This window comes from Lipophrys pholis (genome assembly GCF_963383615.2).
Source record: "Lipophrys pholis genome assembly, chromosome: 9".
Lineage (NCBI taxonomy): Eukaryota > Metazoa > Chordata > Actinopteri > Blenniiformes > Blenniidae > Lipophrys > Lipophrys pholis.
Genome location: NC_137639.1, coordinates 19995094 through 20005586, shown reverse-complemented (window position 1 = coordinate 20005586; position 10493 = coordinate 19995094). Strand labels below are relative to the sequence as shown.

The 10493-nt window shown below is 37.7% G+C and overlaps 1 protein-coding gene across 1 annotated transcript; it reads right to left on the bottom strand.

Annotated features, from left to right (window-relative positions):
* Positions 1 to 2573: 2573 nt before the first annotated feature.
* Positions 2574 to 8277, bottom strand: LOC308114382 (meprin A subunit beta-like). The gene is made up of 14 exons (XM_080471231.1): positions 7905 to 8277; positions 7791 to 7812; positions 7631 to 7672; positions 7303 to 7334; positions 7113 to 7209; positions 6872 to 6989; positions 6588 to 6766; positions 5355 to 5573; positions 4966 to 5121; positions 4499 to 4717; positions 3492 to 3932; positions 3196 to 3363; positions 2899 to 3007; positions 2574 to 2778 (listed from the first exon to the last, which is right to left on the bottom strand). Exons 1-14 carry the CDS (start codon positions 7950 to 7952, stop codon positions 2766 to 2768), a joined length of 1863 nt encoding a protein of 620 aa, XP_080327357.1. The 5' UTR covers positions 7953 to 8277; the 3' UTR covers positions 2574 to 2765.
* Positions 8278 to 10493: the final 2216 nt, after the last annotated feature.

Genomic DNA, 10493 nt, shown 5'->3' with positions numbered 1-10493 from the left:
CTGTCGACACAAGACGAGTTAGTGCAATAATGAATGACATACCAAAGACACCTGCAGTAGTTGTAATTGTATACTTGGTTTTAAGAATAGTTTAATCCAATGCAGGTGGTAGCCTTGAACGTTAACAGGAGGATCTTTAATTGGATGCAGAACTGAACCTGGAGTCAGTGGAGCCGTTGGAGGACAGGAGTGATGATGTGGGCAGCTGAATTCTGGACCAGTTGAAGTTTATAGAGGGATTTGTGATGGAGGCTGAAAATGTTCGATTACAATAATCCAGACGGGAAGTGACCAGCCAGTGGACAAGGATGACGGCCGTGGTGGGGGGAGAGGAAGGAGCAGAGACAATTGATATTTCAAAGGTGGAAGTAGGCAGACCCGATTTTGATATGAAATTGAAAAGATAGGGTGCTGTCGAGGATGACACCCAGACTCTTAAACTGGGGGGACGGTGAAGCGGAGGAATAATCAGTGTTGACAGAAAAGCTGTTGGTTTTGGATGAAGTGAACTTGGTGCCAAAACCTCAGTTTTATTGCTGTTTAATTTAAGGAACTTTAAGGTGAACCAGGTTTTTTTTTCAGCAATGCTATCACTGAGGGAGGTGGGCAGGAGAGTGAATGAGGGTTCACTGGTGAGGTAGATCTGGGTGTTATGTGTGTAGCAGTCGAATTTTATGTTAAATTTGCAAAAGATATTCGCTAAGAGAAGGAGGTAAATGATGAAGAGGAGGGGCCCCGGGACAAAGCCCTGGGGCACACCTGTGTTGAGAGAGAAAGGGATGGAATTAGAACATTTCAGTGAGTGAAGTCGGTGCGGCCAGAAAGGTAGAAAGTGAAGCACTCTAACAGAGCATAGGTGACGCCAATGGAAGATAGTCAATGTTTAGTCAGTGATGACAAAAAAATATATCTTCTTTTTGATATTTCCGTTTGATGAAAGCAGCCTTTAAGAACATTGTACTTTAAACGTATGCATAATGCTGATGATTTGGTCCTTCTTTCTCCCAGCAGTCCCAGGGTTTCAGCAGCTTTTAAATATCTGTTCTATGGGTTAAAATTTGATGTTAAATATAATGCCAAAAAGAGCACAGTTCTGATATGTAGAACTAAGGAGGATACGGATTTCAATTTTCCTCATTTTTACCTGTCAGAACAGGAAGTCACTGTCATATCTGGGACATCGCATCACTGATAAAATGTGTGATGATGATGATCTGAATAGACAATGCCACATGCTCAAGCCAACATACTAGCAAGGACATTTTGTATGTGCTCTGAAAATGTGAAAATGACTCTATTTAGAGCTTATTGTACTCCCTTGTACACCGCGCCTTTGTGGATTAAATATAGAAAATCAAGCCTACGATGGCTCAATGTTGCTTACAATGATGCTATGAGGATCCTGCTGAAAAAACCTCGCTGGGAAAGTGCAAGTGAGATGTTCTGTCAAGCAGGAGTTTCTACTTTTCAGGCTCTCGTGCTGTATACATTTATACACAGGCTGGAGGACTCTCAGAACATCATTATAATGCTGTTGACTAATCTCAGTCATAATACTGTAAAACACCAGTCGTCCTTGTGGAGACATTGGTATGGGTGTCTTTTATATATAGGGTGATATTTTACTTGTCTGTGATTGTTCTATTTCTGATATTTTTATACTGTTTTATTCCCAGTTTTATGTATTTGTTTTATGTATTTCTGAATGTTTTTTTATAGACTCCTATGTCTGCTATGAAGATGATGATGATGATGATGATGAATATATTAGTGCTGTCAAAGATTCCCCGAAAATTGAATAATTGCTCACATTTTTTCTAGTTAAGCCTGAAGCTTGTAATGCATATTTATTTGTCAAAAATCAGGGAATCAATGTAGACTGAACACACAGAAAGTATATTTGAATTCAAAGACCTTTTTTTTTTTTTATAACTTTCAGTTTCAAGTGAACACTTTCTCTCCAAGTTTAGCAAAAAGACGAAAAATGAATCTTTCTACTATAGCAAACTACAACAAAACCCGGAGTAATATGTTAAAGTGCAAGTCCACCACTATGAGAATGTAAACATTTCTAGAAACAAAGTTCTAAACTTATTATATGAGAGAGAGAGAGAGAGAGAGAGAGAGAGAGAGAGAGAGAGAGAGAGAGAGAGAGAGAGAGAGAGAGAGAGAGAGAGAGAGAGAGAGAGAGAGAGAGAGAGAGAGAGAGAGATTTACCTGCAAGTTTCAAGTATTTCCTCCAGGTTTTGCAGTTTGATGAGCTCCTGGTCAGCCAACATGGCAACCTGCTGTTTTGCTGTGCAGAAATACTTCTGTGGTCGTTAAATTAGGCTTTACTAAGTGCAAATGACCTTCACTTCCCCCTTCTCCAACAGCCATCAGGCCACTTTATACAGTGAAAGTTTCTGTCTCCCATCATTGAGCTGTATTCTGCTGCTCTGCAGCCAGAGTGACTAGGTGTGGCTGCAGCAGCCGCACAGGTAAGAGAGTAAAAAAAAAAGAAAAGAACATGGAGTAAACAAAACTCCATTAACGGACTAAATTGAGTTCAACAATTCTAAACATCAAATTTTAAATGTTTTACGGTTTATTTCACAACCAATATTCTACAGTTCCACATTCATGACAAGCATTACACAGACAAAAATATCACAGACCAGAACAGTCTTTATTAACATGTTATTAACTACGTATAATAACTGATGTCACGGGAAGAAAACTGTAGAAAGAAGCATTTTGATGTGTCTTCCAGCACGAGTCATCCCTCATGGATTGAACCTACAAAATAAGCAAAGTGTGCACAGTGAAATCAAATAGAAACTCATAATTTAACCAATGTAAATAATCATCTTATCTCATACATTCCACTGGAAATGAAACGAAACATCTATTACTCACCCCGTGTCACACAGAGCTGCCATGGAAGTGTTTTGGTACGTGGTTGTAAATTTGCCCGGCGGATGTTTTGGACAAGGTAAAGAGTTCTGGTGCCGCAGACTTGAAACATCTAGATGTAATGTGTCATGATTTAAAGGAATCTGTTAGTGGAACTGCAAAGAAATGTAATGAATACATATAAAACATGACTTTTGTATGGAAGAACTACAATAACTTCAGATAAACTATATATTTTTTGCACAGCATCTAAGATTTACTCAGCAACTAATAAATGATAAAATGAAAACCATTGCTCACCGGTCATTGAAAAGAGGAAGACGGCAGTATCCCTCTTTAGGAAATTTTGTTTCTGGATTTCTTCCAGTAACAAGAATTTTTTCGTGCTTAAGCCACGGTTGACATAAAAAGACTCTCCGTTCCTTCTAATTTTATGTCCCATAACACTGGGCTCTTTTACAGCAGACTCTGAAAAACACAAAATAAAACATGCACAAACACATACAGTATATCTATTACTATTTATATCTATATAGATATAGATATCAGGATTAAATCAGTACCAGTCACGGTAGGCTCCTGAGATCTCCACTCACCATTGAATGGGTCAGCGGTCAGACTGATCTGTTTTGACATTTGTCGTTGAACATGTGGATTCTGGTCCAGCATGACGATGGTCACCTGCCTCCAAATGCAAGGCCACTGCAGCTGTGAATCATTAGTACCTGACACCAAACGATAACCGATTCCAAAAAAACTTTCCCGCAGCGTGATATAGATCTGGTACGCGTAACCTTCTGGAGAATACACCCGAGGGCTGAACCAGTAGGTGTCATAGTCGCTGGCGGTTAAAACCCTCTCAAAGTTCTTTATTTGCCAGACGTGATGCGGACACTCGGACTGCGACAGGTTGACGTCGTCTATAGAGAAGCCTCCCAAAGACTTTGGATCTCCACCGCGCACCTCGAACACAACCTGGAAAGGCCGTGCAGCACTCAGAGCAACTTTGTGAAACGTCCATTCAAATGTTGGTTTGCCTAGGGAGGAAAACATACTTTACCACTTATTGGTGACCTGTGCTAAGATATGCATTTTGCAGTTGTGACTATGAATAATGCCTCGAGTGAAATCAGACATCAAACGGGATTATTCAAATGAGGGATTTTCATGCATTTGTCCCCTTTTCACACATTGTCTTGCATTTGTTATTATTGCACCTGTTTTTAAAGCAATTGAAATATTAGGTGTGAGATGGCTTTAGCAGAGTTGCTGCTGTTATTGTGGCGAGAGACATTTCCTCACCGGGCTCGCCACAGCTTTTACTTTAGTTTTTTTTTTTGCCAAATCAAGACTTACTGGCAGAGCATGTATCCAATATTTTTTGATAACGCCCTCTATCAACACAGCCAAGTCATCACATTTTAAGTGGATAGGAGCTCAGCGCTCCATCCAATCACTCCACGGGGAACTCAAACAAATATGGAAGTAATACTTTCAAGATGTAAAGCAGGTGAAAATCCTCATTCAAATGCTCATGGAAAACTGTGACGGTGCCAGCACATTGTTTGCTCATTGCAGCTTATTTCCGTCAAGTGTGGCTCACCTGTAATCTGATCCATGAGGCGAAGGTCTCCTGTTGAGTCATTGCTGTGCCGAAACTCTCGAATCCAGATGTTCAGTTGACTTGTGTTGCTTCCGCTATGGCAATAGTAGAACTGGAGACATTGAATGTGACACTCCCGAGTTGGGGACATTTTCTTGGTTTCCAGCCAGGCTGAGTCGCTCCTCTTCCTTGAAGCTGTACTCGCGTGCATGAAGTAACCTTTGGAGTTTCAAACATTTGTGAGTCAATTCTAACAATGAGCTGATTGAATGGAGATGTTTTTTTCCCCCAGCCTTTTAGATTTGCTCCTCTCCCAGTCCACCAAATGTCAACATTTATCATGTTGATCACTTTATAAGATATTATTGTTGCTTTCCTTCAGGTTATATCTACTATACCTGTAGAAATAAAGGTATTAGAATACTGCGAAGAAAGTTATTTCTAAAATTGGGATAGTCAGGTGTTACCCTTTTTGCCTTTGAGACTGGTGCTGTCAGTATCGGGGCCTCCGGGGGCTGAGGTCACTCTCTTCCAACCTGCAGCTGGACCTTTGTTACAAGAACTCATCCCACAAATATCAGTGCTGGAAAAGTCACAGAAGTCCAAAAAAGAAATCGATGTGCCTGAAGACACACACACACACACACACACACACACACACACACACACACACACACACACACACACACACACACACACACACACACACACACACACACACACACACACACACACACACACACACACACACACACACACACACACACACACACACAGTTCACCAGTATACTCCACGATTCAAGCATATTCTATAAGTGATTAATAATGACTTTAATGGAGAATTCTCTCAACTCACTGCAATTGTAGAGGCGATTCAACTTATACACATCAGTTGGGCTCATTTCCATCCGCTGGCCAATTATGTCTTGGTATTCCAGTAACTTGGGGACAAGGGTATTTTCTCTGTTTTTAGAGAAAATTTTACTACCATAGTGCATCACTGATGAATAGTCATATGGTGTGTCAAAAGTTGTACTTGATTCCCTGGACAATTTCCCAAAATTCATCTTTGCCACTGTGGAGCAGAGAGAAGTTATTGTAAATACAGCAGTACACTTTACAAGCGTATATATTGTTTAAATAATTATCATAACCTAAATGATCTAAATATAAACTTTAATCATTCAGAATGACTGTTTGAAATAAACATTCTTACACCCCCTATGGTGTGAGGAACTGCAGGATAGTGTTCTAAAGCAGGGTTTTACAAAGTATAGAAGACAATATGAGTGTAGAAGTAGAACTGTAGAAGTTTGTAGCCTGTGAATAAATATAGTTTTAAAGTAAAAGCCTAGATTATTCCATAATCAATAATTACCAATCCATATCTAATATTCATTTCTTAAATCTTTTTTCTTTTTCAACAATTACAGTTCTGTAACAACACTATCCTGGTTTTAGTGCTGCATTTAATACATTTACATCCTAAAAGGGCAGAATTTTATTTAAAGGACAGGGTTTTCTCTGTGCTAAGGAGTTATTTAGTCAGTAGAACAGAATTACATGTGGAGTTCCTCAAGATTCCATCCTGGGCCCACTTCTGTTTAACTGAGACATGTTTGCCACTGGCTCAGGCTTAAGATAACAACAGTGTCCTATCATAAGATACACACACACTCTTTGGCTTAACAAAAATTAAAACATATACATATATGTCGTTGTTTTTGGAGCCAGAGAGGAGAGATACAAAGTGAGGATTCTCTTTCAGTGTTTGAGGTTAAAAAGCAGTGACAAAGTGAGAAATCTTACTGTGATTATGGACTCTGACTTTAGTCGCACAAGCTCCTGTGGTGCTACAGACCAATCATGTTATCGCTATACACAATATAACAATATATATCTTTTAATAGAATAACTAGTTACTTGTAGGTATCCTCTCTGTATGTAAATGTGATAATTAACCTAAAGGGTGACACATTTATAAAGTCTTGTCGCCTAATGCTGTTTATAGAAATTGAATATGAACGGAATAAGATTTTATTTGGACAATATTTGAGAAAGGTTTAACTAGATTGGAACATTCTTGTACCGGTTTTGACGTTTTTCCAGATTATTTTGACGTAGTCATCTCTGTCATATCTTGATTGCTCGTGATGTAAGCCCAAAGCATGGAGGATCTCGTGTTCCACCACAGCAAGGTAACCACAGCCACTCCCAATGGAAACAACCTGGCCGTTGGTAATGAGCCTTGCAATAAATGAGTAACACCTGCAGAAAGAAACAGATTAAGAACATGGTAGTACTGAAACGTCCATGTCCCACTGTGGCAATTTCATTATGTTCTTTAAACAAAAACAAAACAATCGGAATTACCCTGGATTATTTCTGATTGAAAGGAAATCTTCCTCTGACTGTCTGGGCCTGAAATCAACGCAAGACTTCAGACGGAAATGTTCAAAGGCTTGCAGAATGATTCCCTTTGAATTGATATCTGTTGTCAAATATCATATATACATATATAAACAAAATTAGCACGGAAACCGCATTGTATTTCACATATGTTCAAACCTTAATGTGAGATGATTGATGATGATGATGATGATGAAACACTCACCAAGACTTTCCTCAAGCACGTAACTAACAGGAATATCCCACAACTTGGTGAAAGGCAAAACGGCATTCCTGGTTATTCTTGTTTTTGATTGAATGTCCTTCAGTGAAGCAAAGGTTTTAAATTAATAAGGACAAACAACGAATCATCTGGTTAAAGCGTCACAGAATGGCAAGTGAAACTCTTTGCTTACGTTCATAATGTCACCCTCAAATAAATCGAGATCTGGGTGGTAAACAGAAATAGAATGATTGTTAATGCTGGATATTCGAGATATGAGAGTAAAATATCCACCTTAAAGATTATTGTTGTGTATTAGATTAGAGTTAATATAATTATTATTAGTATGTACTTCTAACTGGCCGTGCAAGATTCTTATCTTTACAAAGCATCTATATATGCCCTCATTCAAAGTGAAAATGTGCTTTCCTTGTTCTCTTTAACAAACCACTGTGACAGTAAAAGCAAGAATTATTGCATATTTTCTTAATCTGATTAACTAAATCCACCTCATTGTTTACCTTTATTTATCTCAGATATGTCCAACTCCTCCTGGTCAATCTCTTAAAAATTAAAAGAATACATGCACACATATTCTTTCATTAATAAAAGTCATCACCGTTATCTAAATTCTGTCACCTTTACTGTTTTACTGAATTGCAATAAATGAACGAGACTTACCGATAAACCATGGCTCACGAGACTAAAAAGAAAACATAAGTGGTTAGAATAGCAAATCCAAAGACAGCTATGTACAGTTTTCAAAAAATTACTAAAACACAGAACGGCACCTACCATGGTGAAAGGAAGTACACAGAGCAAAATAATGATCGCTGTATACATGACTGTTACTGATTTTAAATAAATGGTCCAAGAAACTGCATTTGATTAAAAATCCCTAGCAAGAATCCCTCGAAATCCTGAATGAAAAATATATTTCCAGAGTGAAAAAGTGAGACCTCCTGGAAATTTTCTAAAACTACTGAACGTGAGTCATCTGAAGAGCGTGGAAAAACCTTTCAACAAACAAAAGTCCTCAAACAAATATCACTAGTTAAACATAATTACAATTTACCTTTGAGGGAACAACAGTTTTTTTTTTTTTTTTTCCCTATAATCCTGCAGGAGCAGTTGTCATGTAAGTCTGACTAATAATAGCTCCGTCACTGCCCCAAGCAAAGCACACAGCAGCGTGTGAAAGACAGAACATTTATTACACAACCAGGAACTTGAATGCCCCACAGTGTTTAAAAATGTATAAAAAAAAAAGAGTCTGACAATGGAGCAAGTTTGAGGTATTGTTAGAAGTAAGATGACTAAACTCAGTTTTTCCAGCGATACTTGACAGTCGTGCAAAACATGGAAGCTTCCAAAGAACAGTCCTACTTGAGAAAGAAAAAAAAAATGGACATAAAAGTACAGACTTAACTCTGAAATGTACTCAAGTACATTTTTAAAACTCAATTGACATGCAATACTGTCACTCGGGAGAGCGTTCTAATAATAGGTTTGTACGTATTTATTTATTTCAAATTATTCATTTAGTTCTGTTGATTTACTTTCATTTATTTATGTGCTTATTTGTTTTGTTCATTTGTTTACTCATTTACTTATTATTATTATTTTTTTTTCTGTGTTTTGTTTGTTACTTAGAGACAAGCTATTCTCAGGGTCTGGGATCCCTGCCAGGGGTTGTATCGGGGGTAGAAACGAAAAGACAATCTCTGTTTCATGTTCTTTTTGCACATTGTATTGTTATAGCGCAATGAAAACAAATAATTAAACTCTTATTCGTGTGGATGCACAACTTCAGACATCAGTATCAGATCATGATTGAACTCCTGTTGTTTTGAGTCAGAAACAAAATTATTTTCCTCCATTGAAAATATAATTAACACAGGTAATAATAAATCTGGATTTTATATTTAAAAAAACAAATAAACAACAACTATTAATTATATTTAAAATGCTTGTTTTAAAAGGATTTTTATCTTGCCCGAAACCAAAAAAAAAGAAAGTGTCGGTGTTGAAATGTTGATTCAATTATTATTTATAGACTATTAGCTGAAAGTTCCATGGAACGACCATCCATCCATCCATCCATCCATCCATCCATCCATCCATCCATCCATCCATCCATGATGCAATCACTGAACTATATACAGTATACTAAAAAACACAATATACTGAACTAAATGACTGCATATACATACACAGTACAATCGCTAAACTATTCTTTAAATCTAAAGAGCTGAACAAAAGGTCGCACTGAAAATATTCCGTTTAAATAGTCGCTGTCATCCCGTCTAATGGTGACAAAGAGCTTTACTTACGTGACTGCAAAGAGTGATGAAGTGTTGTATTGTCTTCCACCATGAGAAAAGAGACGGGGTTTGGTACAATGCAGGGCTTTTCACATTCTCCCGATACCAAGTTCAGAAACCCTTTCAGTGTGTCCATTAACTCTTTTGCTTAAATATCAGCATCCATCAACATTTCTCTGTCTCACGCCTGCTGTGTCAAAGGTCGCCTTCTCCTCCGTCTGTATCGGAGTCAAGTTGATCATGCGAGGGCAACTCTGAGTGATTCGGTGACTTTTATGGAGTAAAACAACACATCAAAAGTGAACATTTGATGATAGAATTATTGGATTACAGTTTTGGTTTGGCCTGCAGCAATTTACTCAAGTACTTTTGAATTCACTTGTAGATAATTGCACCGTCAGGACTGTACTTTCAGTCTCTATGAAAAAAACAATACCAATAATTTATGTCCAATGTCATCAAGTAATTTTGTTACGAGGGTCAATAAAGAATTCTTCATTCTAGTATCTATTATTTATTATATTTATTTATAAAAATGTTATTAAGCAAAATGGAATCACTTGGAAACATTTTATTTTCTTTCTTTATTTTTTTAAATTAGGTATCACGATAAAAAGTGATGGGATTTGAATTAGTACACTTGTCAAAGCAGATGATTCTGGCAAGCACCTACTTTACAAACGGTCTGACATCCGTATCCCCCTGTAGTATGATTATGTCACACTCTTAATGCATTTTGTCTCAAAATTTGAAGTAGATCTCCCACTATTCACTCTTGTGTCACACAGGAAAAACACGGCACAACTAAGTTTGCAGAATAAGCATTTCTGATTGTCCTGTGTACCAAAATAGTAGAACCAAATTAAAACAACGTCTAAGTACAGTAGTGAGCTGATACCTGTGGTGAAATCAGTCGTCATGATTGTGTGTTTTCCGACAAAAGATCATGTGGAAAGTTTTGTGTTGTTTGGGACGGTGCATGTAAATGACAACAGGCGCCTGATGAGGAAGCTTTTGTTATGAAGGGCTCACTTTGCTTCACTGGAAACTTGTAAAAGAT